This window comes from Coregonus lavaretus (genome assembly GCF_964263955.1).
Source record: "Coregonus lavaretus genome assembly, chromosome: 7".
In the NCBI taxonomy this organism is placed as follows: domain Eukaryota; kingdom Metazoa; phylum Chordata; class Actinopteri; order Salmoniformes; family Salmonidae; genus Coregonus; species Coregonus lavaretus.
In genome coordinates, this window is record NC_139994.1 from 22,371,248 (window position 1) to 22,393,841 (window position 22,594).

General features: G+C 43.5%; 1 protein-coding gene across 1 annotated transcript; it reads right to left on the reverse strand.

Annotated features, from left to right (window-relative positions):
- Positions 1-11,744: 11,744 nt before the first annotated feature.
- LOC311132286 (1-phosphatidylinositol phosphodiesterase-like) lies at positions 11,745-21,473 on the reverse strand (the record flags this gene model as incomplete). The annotated part of the gene is given in 5 exon segments (XM_084165522.1): positions 11,745-12,011; positions 12,090-12,660; positions 12,971-13,064; positions 21,330-21,420; positions 21,423-21,473. Coding segments are annotated over 5 exon segments (1,074 nt in total).
- Positions 21,474-22,594: the final 1,121 nt, after the last annotated feature.

The following is a 22,594-nucleotide window of genomic DNA, read 5'->3' on the forward strand; positions in this document are numbered from 1 at the left end:
AGGCCTTTATGGTAGAGTAGCCAGACGGAAGCCACTCCTCAGTAAAAGGCACATGACAGCCCACCTAAAGGACTCTCAGACCATGAAAAACAAGATTCTCTGGTCTGATGTAACCAAGATTGAACTCTGTACAGGCTTTCACTATGTCATTTAGGTTAGTATTGTGGAGTAACTACAATGTTGTTGATCCAGCCTCAGATTTCTCCTATCACATCTATTCAACTCTGTAACTGTTTTAAAGTCACCATTGGCCTCATGGTGAAATCCCTGAGCGGTTTCCTTCCCCTCTGACACCTGAGTTAGGAAGGACATCTGTATCTTTGCAGTGACTGGGTTTATTGATACACCATCCAAAGTGTAATTAATAACTTCACCATGCTCAAAGGGATATTCAATGTCTGCTTTTTTTTAATTTTTTACCCATCTACCAATAGGTGTCCATTGGAAAACCTCCCTGGTCTTTGTAGTTGAATCTGTGTTTGAAATTCACTGCTCGACTGAGGGACCTTACAGATAATTGTATGTGTGGCATACAGAGACGAGATAGTCATTCAAAAATCATCTTAAACACTATTATTGCACACAGTTAGTCCATGCAATTTATTATGAGTTGTTAATCAATTTTAAATTCAAGCTGTAACACAACAAAATGTGGAAAAAGTGAAGGGGTGTGAATACTTACTGAAGGACCTGTATGTGGCTTGTATGTCACTGTTGATAGTATAGCCTGTGTTATTTTCTAATGTGAAGTATTTATTTTAATAATGCAGAGCTTTTATCAAAACTATTTTATTTTATCTACATACTGTAAGAATATTAATACTTTTTACTAATGGTACAATGTCAATGACATATTTATATCCATTGACTGTACAGTACCTCAGTCTGTTTTGATTCTACTGAGAGGTGTGTACTGTGTGCAGCATTGAGAAGCTCACTATTCATTTCATTGCATTTATTTAATCCAATCCAGAGATTAATAAAAGACAAACCAGCAACCAGCTCAACCCAGATCCTAAAGAAATGTCCTTTCGACATTTATTTGAGCAACAATCAAGTGTCTAAACTTATTGCCTCCCACTTTCATAGGCAATGTTGTAATGAAGCAACAGTGTGCCAGCCCTGTCAATGTTATCAGGCAGTTGCAGGCCTGAGGTCTCACGATGGTTTCAGTTATGCTGTTTGATGAGACTAGAGGAAGTTTCATCAATACCCACCCAAACCTAAAATGGCACCGAAAGTCTTCAAGGTGGCTCCATGTCACTGCGGTGGTGTGAACTTCATTACGCTTTAAAAGGTAATCAATAAATCTGTTTTCTCTTCATGAAGATAGAGAGAATATTGGGTTTTAAATGGTAGTGAATTATCCGTTTTGCTTTGATGCAATATATTAATACATTTGGTCTCTTATTTGTTGAGTCAGCAGTATTTCAACAGGAGAATTATAGGAGAGTTAAATTTAATATTTGTACAAGATGATATTGGTATTTAAAAAAAATACTCAAACTATTCAATAATTATTTATGTATATTCTAATTTAGACGGAATTCCTTCAGCGAGAGAGCCTAAAGATTATAATTTCCATGTGAATTTGTTGTGAATTTCACTCCAAACACACCAACAGGGATTTCTACTAACCAGGTTGCCATCCAACCTTTTTATACGAGTAAAGTACGTCGGATAAAAAAATGTAATGACAAGCCTGACGGAAACAGCAAATTTGTCTGTAAACTTTCAAAATGTCCACAAAACAAAATACGATAGACAAGGTAGGATATCTTTGTCTGTAAAAATGTATGACTGTAAGTCGCTTTGGATAAAAGCGTCTGCTAAATGGCATATTATTATTATTATTATTATTATTATTATTATTATTATTATGCGAGAAATGGCGATGCGCAAATATTGATATGACAACCATCAAATCAAAGTAAATTCTGAGTCACGCGATGACGTTTGGTCCTCACACTACGACTCGGGAAAGCAGTTTACTTGGCTACTGATTAAATAAATTATGATGAATTTCACAGGGTGGTGAAAGTGCAGTGTGATGAGCTTGATGCACCTTTCCAATAAATATCGAGGGTCTTATTCTGGTGACGTGATGATCGATGCTTGGCTGCGGTTGAACAAATAAAAATAACCTCGCTCTTTTGTCCAGGATAATCTCATCATGTATGTATCTGCGAGCTGTTGGCGAGAGTGTGCCAATCCAAGAGTATACCATATGCAAAACATTTTATGACAAAAACATCAGTCGAGTTGAAAATGTGATGGAAACCCATTTTACTTGTATTTTTTATTCGGTACATGGGAATTTAACCGCAACATTTATTTTATGTACACTATGTCATCACCCACAGCCTTTCATCCGGAAACAAATCTCTAATGGGAAAATGCTCATATTTTTTTAATGCGGATTTTAGAATATTCACATGAAATTCTGTCGCCAGTTGGATGGAAACCTAATTGCAGTGTTTGGTTTTCGCCAGGCATAATGGGACCCATGTTATCCAAAATGTTATACTTTTGAATCATCTGTCCATAGAATATTCTTCCAAGAGTCTTGATGATCATCCAGGTGCTTCCAGGTGCTTTTTGGAGGACATGGGTCCCATTATGCCTGGTGAAAACCAAACACTGCATTCCACAGTAAGAACCTCATACCAACGGTCAAGCATGGTGGTGGGAGTGTGATGGTTTGGGGATGCTTTGCTGCCTCAAGACCTGGACGACTTGCCTTAATAGAAGGAACCATGAATTCTGCTCTGTATCAGATAATTCTACAGGAGAATGTCAGGCCATCCGTCTGTGAGCTGAAACTGAATCGCAGCTGGGTCATGCAGCAAGACAATGATCCAAAACACACAATCAAGTCTACATGGAAATGGCTAAAAAGCAACACATTTGACGTTTTGGAATGACCTAGTCAAAGTCTAGACCTAATCCCCATTGAGATGTTGTGGCAGGACTTGAAACTAACAGTTCATGCTTGAAAACCCACAAATGTCGCAGAGTTAAAGCAGTTCTGCATGGAAGAGTGGGCCAAAAGTCCTCCACAGCGATGTGAGACACTAATCAACAACTACAGGAAGCATTTGGTTGCAGTCATTGCAGCTAAAGGTGGCACAACCAGTTATTGAGTGTAAGGAGGCAATTACCTTTTCACAGAGGGGAATTGGGTGTTGCATAACTTTGTTAATTAAATACATGTTGTTTTGTTATTTGTAAACTCAGGTTCCCTTTATCTAATATTAGGTTTTGGTTGAAGATTTGATAAAACATTTACGGCACTGTACACTTTACACTGAGTGTAAAAAAACATTAGGAACACCTTCCTAATATTGAGTTGCAACCCCTTTTGCCCTCAGAACAGCCTAAATTCGTCTGGGCACGGACTACAAGGGGTCGAAAGCATTCCACAGGACGACTCCAATGCTTCCCACAGTTGTGTCAAGTTGGCTAGATGGCCTTTGGGTGGTGGACCATTCTTGATACACACGGTAAACTGTTGAGAGTGAAAAACCCAGCAGCTTTTCAGTTCTTGACATACTCAAACCGATGCGCCTGGCACCTACTATCATACCCCGTTCAAAGGCACTTCAATCTTTTGTCTTGCCCATTCACCCTCTAAATGGCACACATACACAGTCAATGTCTCAGTTGTCTTGAGGCTTAAAAATCCTTCTTTAACCTGTCTCTTCCCCTTCATCTACACTGATAGCTTTCACCTGGATTCACCTGGTCAGTCTATGTCATGGAAAGTCTATGTCTATGTCATGTTCCTAATGTTTTGTTCACTCAGTGTATATATACAGTGTATTCGGAAAGGTTTCAGACCCCTTGACTTTTTCCACATTTTGTTACGTTACAGCCTTATTCTAAAATGGATTAAATAGTTTTTTCCCCCTCATCAATCTCCACACAATACCCCATAATGACAAAGAAAAAAACAGGTTTTTAGACATTTTTGTAATTAAAAATAAAAACACTACGGAAATATTACATTTACATAAGTATTCAGACACTTTACTCAGTACTTTGTTGAAGCACCTTTGGCAGCGATTACAGCCTCGAGTCTTCTTGGGTATGACGCTACAAGCTTGGCACACCTGTATTTGGGGAGTTTCTCCAATTGTTCTCTGCAGATCCTCTCAAGCTCTGTCAGGTTGGATGGGGAGTGTTGCTACACAGCTATTTTCAGGTCTCTCCAGAGATGTTCGATCGGGTTCAAGTACGGGCTCTAGCTGGGCCACTCAAGGACATTCAGATCGCTCTGTACTTTTCTCCGTTCATCTTTCCCTCGATCCTGACTAGTCTCCCAGTCCCTGCCGCTGAAAAACATCCCCACAGCATGATGCTGTCACCACCATGCTTCACCGTAGGGATGGTGCCAGGTTTTCTCCAGACGTGACGCTTGACATTCAGGCCAAAGAGTTCAATCGTGGTTTCATCAGACCAGAGAATCTTGTTTCTCATGGTCTGAGAGTCTTTAGGTGCCTTTTGGCAAACTCCAAACAGGCTGTCATGTGCCTTTTACTGAGGAATGGCTTCCATCTGGCCACTCTACCATAAACGCCTGATTGGTGGAGTGCTGCAGAGATGGTTGTCCTTCTGGAAGGTTCTCCCATTTCCACAGAGGAACTCTAGAGCTCTGTCAGAGTGACCATCGGGTTCTTGGTCACCTCCCTGACCAAGGCCCTTCTACCCCGATTGCTCAGTTTGGCCGGGCGGCCAGCTCTAGGAAGAGTCTTGGTGGTTCCAAACCTCTTCCATTTAAGAATTTGTCACGACTTCCACCCAGGCTGCCTCCCCTCCTTATTCGGGCAGGTTTCGGCGTTCGTCGTCACCGGCTTACTAGCTACTGCCGATCCCATTCTCATCACTCCACTTGTCATGTCTTGTCAATCACACACACATGGTGCTCATTCCCCTAATTAGTATGTGTATAAGTGTTCCCTCTGTTCCCCTTGTCTTTGTGAGTGATTGTTTCATTGTGAGAGTGAGTAGCTCGGTTGAGCTACTCTTCCATTTGTTATTGCCAAGGTGGAATATTTCCCTTGTGATAGTTTCGTATTGACGCTGGGTGCATTTTATTTATGTAAACGGAATAAACTCTGGACTTCGGTGTATTACCCCCTGCGCCTGACTCCTTCATTCACACCTCATCACAGAATCACTCACCCGCTGAATGGAGTCAGCAGGAGAAGACCGCATGCCTGGAGTTGTGGCAAAGGTCCAGGAGCATTCCTCGATGCTGGCCAGCTTGGGGAAGCGATGGATCGGGTTCTTCAGGTAGTACAACGCCTGGAGAGGAGAGGACCCGATCTATCGAGACCAGCTGGTCAACCGGATCCAGCCACCTACACCCCAGCCCCTGGAGGGATCCAGATATCCCAGCCACCTGCGTTTGATAGGACGGCAGCACGATGTAAGGGATTTCTGCTCCAACTAGAGTTGTATTTCTCCAGCATCAGGCCGGCGCCACTGGAGCGGGAGAAGGTATCCGTCCTCGTTTCCTGCCTTTGTGGGAGAGCCCTGGAGTGGGCCAACGCGGTGTGGAACGAGGGAGGTGCCGCGTTGGAGGACTACGGGGAGTTTGCTCGCCTCTTTCGGGCCGTTTTCGATCACCTGCCTGAGGGTCGAGAGGCGGGCGAACGACTGGGCCATCTGAGGCAGGGGACGAGGACCGCACAGGACTACACGCTGGAGTTCCGGACGCTGGCAGCGGGGTCTGGGTGGAACGAGCGGGCCCTGATCGACCATTTCCGGTGCCACCTAAGGGAGGACGTCCGACGGGAGCTAGCCTGCCGTGATGCCATGCTATCGTTCTCCCAACTGGTGGACATGGCCATCTGGCTGGACAATCTGCTAGCAGCCAGAGGACGTCCTGGTAGGGGTCTGCCCGTTCCCATTCCGGACATCGAGGGTGCCCCGGCGTACTCGGTCCGTTCCATACTGGATTCTAGGCGTTGGGTGGGGGGCCTTCAGTATCTCGTGGAGAGGGAGCGGTACGGTCCGGAGGAACGGTGCTGGGTCCCAAGGAGGGACATCCTCGATCCCTCCCTGTTGAAGGATTTCCACCGTCGCCATCCAACTCGCCCTGCTCCGCGTCCTCCTGGCCGTCCCCGAGGCCGAGGTCGACTGTCACGACTTCTGCCGAGGCTGCCTCCCCTCCTTGTTCGGGCAGGTTTCGGCGTTCGTCCTCATCGGCTTACTAGCTACTGCCGATCCCATTCTCATCACTCCACTTGTCATGTCTTGTCTTGTCAATCACACACACATGGTGCTCATTCCCCTAATTCGTATGTGTATAAGTGTTCCCTCTGTTCCCCTTGTCTTTGTGAGTGATTGTTTCATTGTGAGAGCGGTTGAGCTACTCTTCCATTTGTTATTGCCAAGGTGGAATATTTCCCTTGTGATAGTTTCGTATTGACGCTAGGTGCGTTTTATTTATGTAAACGGAATAAACTCTGGACTTCGGTGTATCACCTCCTGCGCCTGACTCCTTCATTCACCTCATCACAGAATGATGGAGGCCACTGTGTTCTTGGGGACCTTCAATGCTACAGAAATTTTTTGGTACCCTTCCCCAGATCTGTGCCTCGACACAATCCTGTCTCTGAGCTCTACGGATTCCTTCAACCTCATGGCTTGGTTTTTGCTCTGACATGCACTGTCAACCGTGGGACCTTATATAGACAGGTGTGTGCCTTTCCAAATCATGTCCAATCAGTTGAATTTACCACAGGTGCACTTCAATCAAGTTGTAGAAACATCTCAAGGATGATCAACGGAAACAGGATGCAACTGAGCTCAATTTCGAGTCCCATAGCAAAGGGTCTGAATATTTATGTAAATAAGTTATTTCTGTTTTTTATATTTAATAAATGAGCAAAAATATCTAGAAACCTGTTTTCGCTTTGTCATTATGGGGTATTGTGTAAAGATTGATGAGGCAAAACATTTATTTAATACATTTTAGAATAAGGTTGTAACGTAACAAAATGTGGAAAAATTCAAGGGGTCTGAATACTTTCCGAAGGCACTGTACATGTATATATCAAATCAAATCAAATCAAATGTTATTGGCCACATGCGCCGAATACAACAGGTGCAGACATTACAGTGAAATGCTTACTTACAGCACTTAACCAACAGTGCATTTATTTTTAATAAAAAAGTAAAATAAAACAACAACAAAAAAGTGTTGAGAAAAAAAAGAGCAGAAGTAAAATAAAATAACAGTAGGGAGCAGTGGCGGCTCCTGAAAAAATTCTCAGGGGGGGCAATTTTTCTGATGATTTAGGTGACCTACACACATTTTAAAAAAGATATGTCCAGCAACAACATGAAGACAGGGGCAGCATATAAGTCAATACCAGAAGCATTTATTGACTGATCTCAAAAGTGTTGGCTTACAAAAGCAAAATATGTTATCACAGTAAAAATAATCAAGGGTGTTCTTTCACATTCCTCAACACTGCATAAACAATATGCATTTCCATAAAACACCTCATCTAATTGTGCCACAAAGTTGACAAGTCCAAGAAAAATACCAGGGTTGGTGGAGCCCTCAGTTTCATCTTTGCCTCGCAAAGCTAACTCAAACACTCCGCAAAACTTCACACACTGGATTAGCCGGCTGAGGATGTGGCGGTTCTTGCTAACCTCATCGTTGTGGCGGCGGACAGCTAGCCTGTATCCCTCATCCAGTTGAGTGGCAATGTTCACTCTCCCCAAAGCAGACAATCTCAAACAGCTATCCATGTGGGTCTTTGACAGCTCATGTTTCTTAATCTTTTCTGAAAGATGGTGCATGTCCGTTACACCAATCGCTGTCCAAGCGGTGCTGTCTGCCGTGCCGCCTTCAGGGTGAAAGAGTAAGCAGGGGTAGCAGAAGACTGCATTAGCTACATCGCAGCCTGCTAGCCAGGTTTTTCGTTCGTACCAATTTTTGGAAAATCCTCGGGTGTAGGACTTTCCCCCTTTAGTAGAAACCTGTTGAATTATTAAATTTGGTCTGGGAGGTCCTAATTGTTTCGTTGCCAATTTATCTTGATTTGTTCGCCGACAAAAAGGAACTTCTTTCAAAGAGACAATCGAGTTGCACTGAACGCTAGCCATCTTGACAGTAGTACGTGAATTGATTGACACTGCTACCCGCTCTTTTCTTAGTTACGTTCATGGTTATGTTACGTATGACGAAAGCGCGTAAGTGCAAGCCCTCCCGGAACCCATAGAGATTGTAGTGAAAGCTCTGATATTTGAAAAAAAAAGATTTTACATGAGAGTCTATGAGAGACTTCTGGGGCGATTTTAAACCTGACTGAAATCGCCCCAAAAGGGGCGGGGCCATTTGAAGCACGACTTTAGCCTGATTGGACATTTAGTGGCAGATCAGACGTCTAGATTAGAACACTGATAACTACTGTTGCCGTGATATAATTGATTAGAAAAAAAATCCCTTCCTTTTCCCGTTTGGCAGTGCGTCGCCCATATCGCCCTAATGAACACACCGCCCCTGGTAGGGAGGCTATATATACAGGGGGGTACCGGTGCAGAGTCAATGTGCGGGGGCACCGGCTAGTTGAGGTAGTTGAAGTAATATGTACATGTGGGTAGAGTTAAAGTGACTATGCATAAATAATTAACAGAGTAGCAGCAGCGTAAAAAGATGGGGTGTGGGGTGGGGGTGGGGGGGGGGGCAGTGCAAATAGTCTGGGTAGCCATGATTAGCTGATTCAGGAGTCTTATGGCTTGGGGGTAGAAGCTGTTGAGAATTATTTTGGACCTAGACTTGGCACTCCGGTACAATTTTGAGGGCCTTCCTCTGACACCGCCTGGTATAGAGGTCCTGGATGGCAGGAAGCTTGGCCCCAGTGATGTACTGGGCCGTACGCACTACCCTCTGTAGTGCCTTGCGGTCGGAGGCCAAGCAGTTGCCATACCAGGTGGTGATGCAACCAGTCAGGATGCTCTCGATGGTGCAGCTGTATAATTTTTTGAGGATCTGAGGACCCATGCCAAATCTTTTCAGTCTCCTGAGGGGGAATAGGCTTTGTCGTGCCCTCTTCACGACTGTCTTGGTGTGTTTGGACCATGATAGTTTGTTGGTGATGTGGACACAAAGGAACTTGAAGCTCTCAACCTGTTCCACTACAGCCCCGTCGATGAGAATGGGGGCGTGCTCAGTCCTCTTTTTTTCCTGTAGTCCACAATCATCTCCTTTGTCTTGGTCACGTTGAGGGAGAGGTTGTTATCCTGGCACCACACGGACAGGTATCTGACCTCCTCCCTATAGGCTGTCTCATCGTTGTCGGTGATCAGGCCTACCACTGTTGTGTCGTCGGCAAACTTAATGATGGTGTTGGAGTCGTGCCTGGCCATGGAGTCATGGGTGAACAGGGAGTACAGGAGGGGACTGAGCACGCACCCCTGAGGGGCCCCCATGTTGAGGATCAGTGTGGCAGATGTGTTGTTACCTACCCTTAACACCTGGGGGCGGCCCGTCAGGAAGTCTAGGATCACTTAGGTGTTCCTCTTGTCCAGGTGGGAAAGGCAGTGTGGAGTTCAATAGAGATTGCATCATCTGTGTATCTGTTGGGGCGGTATGCAAATTGGAGTGGGTCTAGGGTTTCTGGGATAATGGTGTTGATGTGAACCATGACCAGCCTTTCAAAGCACTTCATGGCTACAGACGTCAGTGCTACGGGTCGGTAGTCATTTAGGCAGGTTATCTTAGTGTCCTTGGGCACGGGGACTATGGTGGTCTGCTTGAAACATGTTGGTATTACAGACTCAGTCAGGGACATGTTGAAAATGTCAGTGAAGACACTTGCCAGTTGGTCAGCACATGCTCGGAGTACACGTCCTGGTAATCCGTCTGGCCCTGCGACCTTGTGAATGTTGACCTGCTTAAAAGTCTTACTCACATCGGCTACGGAGAGCGTGATCACATAGACATCTGGAACAGCTGGTGCTCTCATGCATGCTTCAGTGTTGCTTGCCTCGAAGCAAGCATAGAAGTGGTTTAGCTCGTCTGGAAGTCTTGTGTCACTGGGCAGCTCGCGGCTGTGCTTCCCTTTGTAGTCTGTAATAGTTTTCAGCCCTGCCACATCCGACAAGCGTCAGAGCCGGTGTATTACTATCTTAGTCCTGTATTGACTCTTTGCCTGTTTGATGGTTCGTCGGAGAGCATAGCGGGATTTCTTATAAGCGTCCGGGTTAGAGTCCCGCTCCTTGAAAGCGGCAGCTCTACCCTTTAGCTCAGTGCGGATGTTTCCTGTAATCCACGGCTTCTGGTTGGGGTATGTACGTACGGTCACTATGGGGACGACATCATTGATGCACTTATTGATGAAGCCAGTGACTGATGTGGTGTACTCCTAATGTGCATAGTAATGTTTTAGGTCAAACTAGGTTTGGTATTTATTTACTGATTCATAACGATAAAAGCAACGGTTTCATTGTGGGAAAATTACTATCATCGCACCTGCTTGAAACACAGGTCATGGTACCCCTACACTAAGAATATATCTATAAATAGGCATAGTAATGTTTTTGGTCAAACTAGGGTTGATATTTATTTACTTATTCATAACAATAAAAGCCAAGGTTTCAGTGTGTGAAAGTTGTTGTCATCACACCTGCTTGAACACAGGTAAATTATTTCTACAGCTGTTTTCTTTCAAAATCTCCATTCAGTCAATTCAAGTCCATTCACAAACAAAGCATACATTTTATGCGGATAAAAGCAATTTATTTCTATTGACAATTTTGAATAGCCTGTCCAATCATACAGCCATTGTGTCATTGTTGTGACTGAAACACTGCTGGGTTCAAAAGTGGTTAATATCTTAATGACATCACTGTCCAACAGATAATAAACAATACCACATGTACGGATTGAAATCAATAACTTGTCAGAAAATACTGTTTTGAGTTCATGTTTTGTGGTGTGGCATTCTTCCCAAATGTGGCAGTTTTCTTTGAGCATCAACACTTAAAGTAAATGTTCACTCCAAAATCAAAGTTTATCAGACATTTTCAGATCTACTGTTGAGATGAGTCCATGTCCCAGGCCATCTGTTGTGTAGGTCCAGCTATATGCATCAATCCCAATATGAATGAGAAAGATGGGCACCATAGGCATACTAGGGCTGTGGCTGGATTTACACAACAGATGGTGTGGGACATAGATTAATCTCGACATTAGACAACTTTTGAGGTCCGAAAACATCTGGCAAACTTTGATTTTGGAGTGAACTATCCCTTTTAAATAGTGATAGTTAACTCATATAGTTATTTTCTTGATGAGGTGCAACACAAATTAGAGTTGCGACTCATCCATGAACACCTGCCCAGCCATCCAAATTTGGTATCGGACATTTTAACAACATAATTTTCTGGTTGTATCTGATTTTCTGGTTGTGGAGACCAGATGATAAGCAGTTTATGATGTCTTATTTCCTTTTGCAATTAGTATACAACCTGACCATGATGTCAGAAAATACATCAGTCTGACGTCATTGTAACCAGTTTTGCCCCCTTGGTGGAAAGTCAAGAGAGATGACAACCTCACCAATAAACAACTGCTTAATTAAGTGTCAAGGCATAGTGAAAACAAGCATGCAATGTGCAAAATTGACTCCCAATCCTCATGTAGTGTCCCAACAATTTTAATTTGAGTGTGTCTATGTTGATTGTATGGTAGCAGGTTTAGTAGATTAGGGACCTCTCTCTCAGTTGAAGCTGATGATCATTTGAAGGAGGGGAGCGGCGGGGAAGTCCATGGTGATGATTCCGAAGCGCCTGTTCTGCCCTATCTGTGCGATCAGGTAGTCGTACAGAAGGGCGTTGATTCGCTGGGCGATGGCGTTGGGGTAGGCAAAGATGCCCGCCCCGCTGCTATAGGTGAGGAAGATATAGGCCTTGTTGCCCACAGGGGCAGCCTCCAGGTGTTCGTGCACACTTTGCCATTTCTCAGCCACATGCAGGAGGGTGGGGACCTGGGGAGACAACAAGCATATGAGACTCAATAAAAATGCCTAGCCACAATTTCATTTCCAAAATGACGGTCTCCTCACCTTCCAGTTGTCCGCAATGTCCAGGGAGCCGTAGCGCATGCCAAGGTCAGGTCCGCCAAAGTCCTGGAGGACAATGAGCTTCCCTCTGGCCTGTCCCACAGTTGGCATGAGCCGACTGTGCCACAGCAGGTCCCAGTCGGCATAGAGGTGAATGTAGCTGATCACCGCACCGTAGATGTCGAAGGTCTCACTGAACTCCTCCTTGAGCCGCATCAGCACCGTCTCACTGGGGTACTCACGTAGGAAGTCAGCCACGCCCTCCACCACGTCGCCGAAGTGCGCCCGCTGGTAGGACACGCCATGGTGGATGGTGAGGTTGCCACGCACATGGCGCACACGCACGTCCAGGAAACGCACACCGGCACGAAGCTGCGACGCCAGGCTCCAGGACTGGCACTCGGCCAAGGCGCCGCCGTAGATGGCCATGGTGTTGTGGGTGCCAGGCATGGTGACCTCGGACAGCGGGAGGCTGTCCGGGAGGCCCGCCATCCAGGAAGGGTTGAGGAACTCGGGGGCTGGAGTGTTGTCGTAGTCAGGCCTCTGGATGGCGCTGTTGCTCAAGCCAACAGCCCTGGTGGGCAATTAGATCAGTGTCATTACCTACTCCCAAAGTTAGCTAATTATTATACTGACAACTGACTCTCACACCACTCTTACACTACTTCTCTAGAGTTGTGTCTAAATTCTCCTGAATGACGTCCTCTCCTTATCTCCTTTGCTTCATAACTACAGAAGTCTTAGTTTGGTCTCTTCTGTATTGTTTTGTCCTCTCCAGTCATTTCAGATTAGTGCTAATGAAGGAAAGAAGACGGGGAGTCTCCTTAAACTATTCAAGACTATTGAGACACAACCCTTGACTACCTTTGAAACAAGATACTCACCCCAGTAGGGTCATCAGCTCGATAAGCATCTTCCCCATCCTGGGGACTCCTTTGGTGCTTGTCATGTCTGATTCTTCAGTTATATAAATGGGGACTGAGTTTGGGGGCAAGAAAAGAAAGCACAAATTAATCTCAGGGAAATTGTTTGGTGCTTTAGTTTTAGATTAGTAGCAATACAGGAATTGTTTTGTCATGTTTTGTTGGGGTGGTTACAGGTACAATATCAATTTCCATTAATATACACTACCGTTCAAAGGTTTGGGGTAACATCAACTTGATCAGAAATACATTTACATTTACATTTACGTCATTTAGCAGACGCTCTTATCCAGATCGACTTACAAATAGGTGCATTCACCTTATAGCCAGTGGGATAACCACTTTACAATGTTTTCTTTTTTTCTCTTTTTTTTGGGGGGGGGGGGGGGGGGGGGTTGGAGTAAAGGGGGGGGGGGGCGTAGAAGGATTACTTTATCCTATCCCAGGTATTCCTTAAAGAGGTGGGGTTTCAAATGTCTCCGGAAGGTGGTGAGTGACTCCACTGTCCTGGCGTCGTGAGGGAGCTTGTTCCACCATTGGGGTGCCAGAGCAGCGAACAGTTTTGACTGGGCTGAGCGGGAACTATGCTTCCGCAGAGGTAAGGGAGCCAGCAGGCCAGAGGTGGATGAACGCAGTGCCCTCGTTTGGGTGTAGGGACTGATCAGAGCCTGAAGGTACGGAGGTGCCGTTCCCCTCACAGCTCCGTAGGCAAGCACCATGGTCTTGTAGCAGATGCGAGCTTCAACTGGAAGCCAGTGGAGTGTGCGGAGGAGCGGGGTGACGTGAGAGAACTTGGGAAGGTTGAACACCAGACGGGCTGCGGCATTCTGGATGAGTTGTAGGGGTTTAATGGCACAGGCAGGGAGCCCGGCCAACAGCGAGTTGCAGTAATCCAGACGGGAGATGACAAGTGCCTGGATTAGGACCTGTGCCGCTTCCTGTGTAAGGCAGGGTCGTACTCTCCGAATGTTGTAGAGCATGAACCTACAGGATCGGGTCACCGCCTTGATGTTAGCGGAGAACGACAGGGTGTTGTCCAGGGTCACGCCAAGGCTCTTCGCACTCTGGGAGGAGGACACAACGGAGTTGTCAACCGTGATGGCGAGATCATGGAACGGGCAGTCCTTCCCCGGGAGGAAGAGCAGCTCCGTCTTGCCGAGGTTCAGCTTGAGGTGGTGATCCGTCATCCATACTGATATGTCTGCCAGACATGCAGAGATGCGATTCGCCACCTGGTTATCAGAAGGGGGAAAGGAGAAGATTAGTTGTGTGTCGTCAGCGTAGCAATGATAGGAGAGGCCATGTGAGGATATGACAGAGCCAAGTGACTTGGTGTATAGCGAGAATAGGAGAGGGCCTAGAACTGAGCCCTGGGGGACACCAGTGGTGAGAGCACGTGGTGCGGAGACAGCTTCTCGGATTCAGCAGGGAGGAGAATGTGGCAAAGAGCTTCCTAGGGTTAGAGGCGGATGCTTGGAGTTTAGAGTGGTAGAAAGTGGCCTTAGCAGCAGAAACAGATGAAGAAAATGTAGAGAGGAGGGAGTGAAAAGATGCCAGGTCTGCAGGGAGTCTAGTTTTCTTCCATTTCCGCTCAGCTGCCCGGAGCTCTGTTCTGTGAGCTCGCAATGAGTCATCAAGCCACGGAGCTGGAGGGGAGGACCGAGCCGGCCGGGAGGATAGGGGACATAGAGAGTCAAAGGATGCAGAAAGGGAGGAGAGGAGGGTTGAGGAGGCAGAATCAGGAGATTGGAGGGAGAAGGATTGAGCAGAGGGAAGAGATGATAGGATGGAAGAGGAGAGAGTAGCGGGAGAGAGAGAGCGAAGGTTGCGACGGCGCATTACCATCTGTGTAGGGGCAGAGTGAGTAGTGTTGGAGGAGAGGGAGAGAGAAAAGGATACAAAGTAGTGGTCGGAGAATTGGAGGGGAGTTGCAGTGAGATTAGTAGAAGAACAGCATCTAGTAAAGATGAGGTCAAGCGTATTGCCTGCCTTGTGAGTAGGGGGGGACGGTGAGAGGGTGAGGTCAAAAGAGGAGAGGAGTGGAAAGAAGGAGGCAGAGAGAAATGAGTCAAATGTAGACGTAGGGAGGTTGAAATCCCCCAGAACTGTGAGGGGTGAGCCATCCTCAGGAAAGGAACTTATCAAGGCGTCAAGCTCATTGATGAACTCTCCAAGGGAACCTGGAGGGCGATAGATGACAAGGGTGTTAAGCTTGAATGGGCTAGTGACTGTGACAGCATGGAATTCAAATGAGGAGATAGACAGATGGGTCAGGGGAAAAATTGAGAATGTCCACTTGGGAGAGATGAGGATTCCTGTGCCACCACCCCGCTGACCAGATGCTCTCGGGGTATGCGAGAACACATGGTCAGACGAGGAGAGAGCAGCAGGAGTAGCAGTGTTTTCAGTGGTTAATGTTGTAAATGGCTATTGTAGCTGTAAATGGCTGATTTTTAATGGAATATCTACATAGCCGTACAGAGGCCCATTACCAGCAACCATCAGTCCTGTGTTCCAATGGCACGTTGTGTTTGCTAATCCAAATTTATCATTTTAAAAGGCTAATTGATCATTAGAAAACCCTTTTGCAATTATGTTAGCACAGTTTAAAACTGTTTTGCTGATTAAAGAAGCAATAAAACTGGCCTTGAGACTAGTTGAGTATCTGGAGCATCAGCAATTGTGGGTTCGATTACAGGCTCAAAATGGCCAGAAACAAATAACTTTCTTCTGAAACTCATCAGTCTATTCTTGTTCTGAGAAATGAATGCTATTCCATGCGAGAAATTGCCAAAAAAACTGAAGATCTCGTACAACGCTGTGTACTACTCCCTTCACAGAACAGCGCAAACTGGCTCTAACCAGAATAGAAAGAGGAGTGGGAGGCCCCGGTGCACAACTGAGCAAGAGGACAAATACATTAGTGTCTAGTTTGAGAAACAGGCGCCTCACAGGTCCTCAACTGGCAGCTTCATTAAATAGTATCCGCAAAACACCAGTCTCAATGTCAACAGTGAAGAGGCGACTCCAGGATGCTGACCTTCTAGGCAGAGTTGCAAAGAAAAAGCCATATCTCAGACTGGCCAATAAAAATAAAAGATTAAGATGGGCAGTCTGAGATATGGCTTTTTCTGCCAGTTGAGGACCTGTGAGGCGCCTGTTTCTCAAACTAGATACTCACTGTATTTGTCCTTGAATTTTTATAGATCATTGTGAATTAATTTACTTCCATTTCAAATTGATCACAGAATATAGGATTTTGTAGTAATGAAACATTGAAACACCATCTTGTGGCTCTTTTAGGAGATGGTAAGCATGGTGGTCAGCATGGTGGTCAGACAAGCTCATATGCTGAATTTCTATTTTCTTGATTAAAGAAAATAGAGGGGTAGAGAATAGTATGAAATTGATTTGTGAGAATGATTTATGCCTGCTTGAGTAAAAAGCCTTTTGCTTTAGGATTATGTGCTCGCCATGCATCAATGAGGTTGTAATCAGAAAAAAGTATTTGATCCACTGCTGATTTTGTACGTTTGCCCACTGACAAAGAAATAATCAGTCTATCATTTAAATGGTAGGTTTATTTGAACAGTGAGAGACAGAATAACAACAAAAAAATCCAGAAAAACGCATGTCAAAAATATTATAAATTGATTTGCATTTTAATGAGGGAAATAAGTATTTGACCCCCTCTCAATCAGAAAGATTTCTGGCTCCCAGATGTCTTTTATACAGGTAACGAGCTGAGATTAGGAGCACACTCTTAAAGGGAGTGCTCCTAATCTCAGTTTGTTACCTGTATAAAAGACACCTGTCCACAGAAGCAATCAATCAATCAGATTCCAAACTCTCCACCATGGCCAAGACCAAAGAGCTCTCCAAGGATGTCAGGGACAAGACTGTAGACCTACACAAGGCTGGAATGGGCTACAAGACCATCGCCAAGCAGCTTGGTGAGAAGGTGGCAACAGTTGGTGCGATTATTCGCAAATGGAAGAAACACAAAATAACTGTCAATCTCCCTCGGCATGGGGCTCCATGCAAGATCTGCAATGATCATGACAACGGTGAGGAATCAGCCCAGAACTACACGGGAGGATCTTATCAATGATCTCAAGGCAGCTGGGACCATAGTCACCAAGAAAACAATTGGTAACACACTACGCCGTGAAGGACTGAAATCCTGCAGCGCCCGCAAGGTCCCCCTGCTCAAGAAAGCACATATACAGGCCCTTCTGAAGTTTGCCAATGAACATCTGAATGATTCAGAGGAGAATTGGGTGAAAGTGTTGTGGTCAGATGAGACCAAAATCGAGCTCTTTGGCATTAACTCAACTCGCCGTGTTTGGAGGAGGAGGAATGCTGCCTATGACTCCAAGAACACCATCCCCACCGTCAAACATGGAGGTGGAAACATTATGCTTTGGGGGTATTTTTCTGCTAAAGGGACAGGACAACTTCACCGCATCAAAGGGACGATGGACGGGGCCATGTACCATCAAATCTTGGGTGAGAACCTCCTTCCCTCAGCCAGGGCATTGAAAATGGGTCGTGGATGGGTATTCCAGCATGACAATGACCCAAAACACACAGCCAAGGCAACAAAGGAGTGGCTCAAGAAGTAGCACATTAAGGTCCTGGAGTGGCCTAGCCAGTCTCCAGACCTTAATCCCATAGAAAATCTGTGGAGGGAGCTGAATGTTTGAGTTGCCAAACGTCAGGCTCAAAACCTTAATGACTTGGAGAAGATCTGCAAAGAGGAGTGGGACAAAATCCCTCCTGAGATGTGTGCAAACCTGGTGGCCAACTACAAGAAACGTCTGACCTCTGTGATTGCCAACAAGGGTTTTGCCACCAAGTACTAAGTCATGTTTTGCAGAGGGGTCAAATACTTATTTCCCTCATTAAAATGCAAATCAATTTTTAACATTTTGTCTGGATTTTGTTGTTGTTATTCTGTCGCTCACTGTTCAAATAAACCTATCATTAAAATTATAGACTGATAATGTCTTTGTCAGTGGGCAAACGTACAAAATCAGCAGGGGATCAAATACTTTTTTCCCTCACTGTATACTAGAGAGCCATGGTTGCATGTGAATTGTAGTTGGTCTTATTAGATTTGTCCCGCATGTCCAAAATGGCATTAATGTCTGTCCCAATAACCAGATGGAAATTAGGTAATTCTAACAATATGCTGTTCAGATAATCAAAAAACGCAATATAGAAATTTCACCCACAAAGTCTATTTCGTTTTTGAAAAAGGTAAACGTTTCTGATTGTTTAATTGGGGCTTTAGAATTTTTGCTTCTACTTTTAGTTGAGCCAACATTCACACCCCATTGCAGGAGCAGGAGATAGGAGCAGGAGATAGGTTTCCTTAACTGCGTAGTGTCCCAAATCTTTTAGAATCTATAAATAGCGAACACAGTATAATTTTTTACACTATTCTGTTTAAATGTTCAGAATACATGTAGTTCTATTCTACCAGGTCCCAGACGTGTAGGTGTTTATTAGTTCTACAAATAATTACTAGTTCAAATGTGCCTCTGAATCCCAGTTATAATATTATCTGTATTTTAATATAAAACAACCATTTGTTGAATATGAAAACATTTCTATGCCAAAACATTTGAGTTTGAGTTTGGTAGGATAAAACTCTCCAGTACAGTCAAAACATTTTAGATGTGACAAGATGCTACACCTAGGCTACACAGTCAAAACATAACATTACAATAGCTTTCATGAATAAGCCACCATTAGAAATTGTTATAAATGTGTATTACATGCTTATAAATGCTTTATAATGTTAATAAAACAATGACATTATTTATTAAATAAATTATATCAATAGCATTTCAACTATTAAGTGGTTTATGAATGCTTATTCATGAAAGTTTTTATACAATGTTAACAAAACATATTATTTGAAAGCAAGACAAGCAACTTTAATATCAGACGGTTGCTCTTTTGGTTTTTGTAAGAGGCGCAAATGCCAACAGATATACATGTTTTTCTGCTTTTTTTGGGAGGCGATCAGGTGCTTATTTCAATTGGAACTACAGCGCCTTCAGAAAGTATTCATACCCCTTGACTTATTCCACATTTTGTTGTGTTACATTCTGAATTCAAAATTGATTAAATATATTTTTTATCACCCATCTACACATAATACCCCATAATGACAAAGTAAAAACATGTTTTTAGAAATTTTAGCAAATTTATTGAAAATGAAATACAGAAATATCTCATTTACATAAGTATTCACACCCCTGAGTCAATGCTTTGTAGAAACACCTTTGGTGGCGATTACAGTTGTGAGTCTTTTTGGGTAAGTCTCTATGAGCTTTGCACACCTGGATTGTACAATATTTGCACATTATTCTTTTTTAAACTCTTCACGCTCTGTCAAGTTGATTGTTGATCATTGCTAGACAGCCATTTTCAAGTCTTGCCAAAGATTTTCAAGCCAATTTAAGTTAAAACTGTAACTCGGCCACGCAGGAACATTCAATGTCGTCTTGGTAAGCAACATCAGCGTATATTTGGCCTTGTGTTTTAGGTTATTGTCCTTCTGAAAGGTGAATTAGTCTCCCAGTGTCTGTTGGAAAGCAGACTGTACTTGGTTTTGCTCTAGGATTATGCCTGTGCTTATATCTGTATTCTGTTTTGTTTTATCCCCCCAAAAAACGAGTCCTTGCCGATGATAAGCATACCCATAACAAAATATGAAGAGTGGTACTCAGTGATGTGTTTTGTTGGATTTGCCCCAAACATAACGTTTTGTATTCAGGACAAAAAGTGAATTTGTTAGCCAATTTTTTTGCAGTATTACTTAAGTGCCTTGTTGCAAACAAGATGCATGTTTTGCAATATTTTTTGATTCTTTACAGGCTTCCTTCTTTTCACTCTGCCATTTAGGTTAGTATTGTGGAGTAACTATGTAGTTGATCCATTCTCGGTTTTCTCATATCACAGCCATTAAACTCTGTAACTGTTTTAAAATTACCATTGGCTTCATGATGAAATCCCTGAAATCTATCCGGCAACTGAGTTAGGAAGGAAGCCTGTATCTTTATAGTGACTGGGTGTATTGATACACCATCCAAAACCTAATTAATTGCTTCACCATGCTCAAAGGGATATTCAATGTCTGCTTTATTTTTTGTTTTTACCCATCTACCAATCGGTGCCCTTCTTTGCAAGGAATTGAAAAACCTCCCTGGTCTTTGCATGAAATCTGTGCATGAAATTCACTACTCGATTGAGGGACCTTACATATAATTGCATGTGTGGAGTACAGAGATGTGGTAGTCATTCAAAAATCATGTTAACCACTATTATTGAACACGGAATGAGTCCATGCAACTTATTATACAATTTGTTAAGCACATTTTTACTCCTGAATTTATTTAAGCTTGCCATAGCAAAAGGGTTGAATACTTACTGACTCTTAAGACATTTCAGCTTAAATTTTTTTTAAATAATAATTATTATATGTTCTACAAACCAAATTCCACTTTGACATTATGTGGTATTGTGACATAAAATCTCAATTTAATCCATTTTAAATTCAGGCTGTAACACAACAAAATGTGGAAAAAGTAAAGGGGTGTGAATACTTTCTGAAGGCACTGTATATTTACTTGTTGGCACAGGTGAAACCTAGAGTAGTTTTCCGACTACAAAAGGTAAAGGTTCTGTAAAAGGTAAAGATCACACTATTGATGATCTAACTCTTGTCAAACTTAAGTTACATAAGTAGAAACATATCAACTTTATTTCTTATGCTGACTGTGCTAGTTAAAATTATTTGTCACTTACATTTACATTTTACATTTTAGTCATTTAGCAGACGCTCTTATCCAGAGCGACTTACAGTTAGTGAATACATTTTTTTTTTATATACTGGCCCCACTTGTTACCTATTTCAATACAAGTGCTTATAGATTTTCTTTAACCTACAGTAGTTTATGTTCAGTTATTACTTGCTTTGTCAGTGTCAGTGTTGACCATAGAGCAATTTTGTAGATGATCCCTAAAATAATACATCCTCCTTTTCTCAAGATGGTCAACCTCTAAACCAGACTTAAAGATAATACAAGCCTAGGATGCATCTGGCTCAAAAACAGTGCAGATGTAGGCGTCAAGAAAGCCCATGAAAAAGTTGGCAGAGATACGGGCAAAATACAGGCAATGAATGAATTAGATGTGAACCCAGTTCACCCCACAAGGAATTTCTATGGCAGGCTAAACCTTTCTAAGCCCAGATCCAAACATGAGTCCTCCATTCTAGCAACCACAGTATCAATGCTGTTGTTACCTGAACTCAAATGGTGGTAGTCTTCGGCCTGACAACCCTGCAGCCAAAGGAGGATAGCGAGCGAGAGAGAGACACAGACGGACTGAGTGAACGAGCGAGCTGACCTGGGGTAAAAAGGGGGCATGTTGATGTAGCAGATCCCATGGAAAGCCGGGTGGGTTCAACATCAGTGTGTGAGAGGGGGCGCTCGCTTGACCGATCACGCCACTGTTGTTTCAGACCGACTGTTCGGCATGCTCACACACACACACACACACACACACACACACACACACACACACACACACACACACACACACACACACACACACACACAGTAGATGTACACACATATAGGCATGCACATACACAAACACAGACAGTACATGTAATTCATAACCACCCAGGCAACTGTGTAACCATCAACAGTGGTTTAAAATTCAATACACAATAGTGTTGGAATTACAGGTTATCTATTTGGTTGTATGTTTAGCAAACTCCTGTTTATCGTTCACTGTCTCGTCACATTTCAGTATGTTTGCTATGCTTGTGTGATATGAAATGTGCCTTAGTGCCAAATATAAATATATAAAGTGAATATTAACACCCTGGTAAAGACTTTTTGGTAACACTTTACTTGACGCCCAGCATCGTAACGTGTTATGACACGGTCATAACCATGTCATAATATGTCATAGTAGCTGACGTAACTTCTCATAACCTGTCATAATATGGTCATAACACTGTCATGACCCATATATTTACACCTGTTGTGACATATATTGCGTTATTTTATGACTGGTTATGACACCTACATAAGAGTGTCAAACCCACATTTATTGAAATGTGTTTTTTCCCTGCCAAGAACTTTCCTTTCGTTTAAAAGTTTGTTTCTTAAGTCCTTTGTTGTTGTTATAATTAATTCTTTACAGTCATGTTTTTTTTTTCATCATATATTACAAAATATTGTAGAAAATACGCTTTATGACACTGTCATAAAACATTATAACCATCCTGTGTCGATTTATTTTGACTAAGAAGATGCACTTTATGACACTGTCAAGAAGCATTATGACCATCATAATCATATTTGCCAGATAGGCCTATCACGTATATGCCCTTATGTCAGTCATCAGTCAAAAATAAGGTGTCTTGTCCTGCTCCTGAAATCTGCTCCTGCATTCATCCCAGTCACCAGAAAGAGCATTGGGGTAGGTGCATGTCTGACATCCATGTGTGCGCAATTACAATAATAATTTAATATGGTTAATTTCAGAAAATGTTAT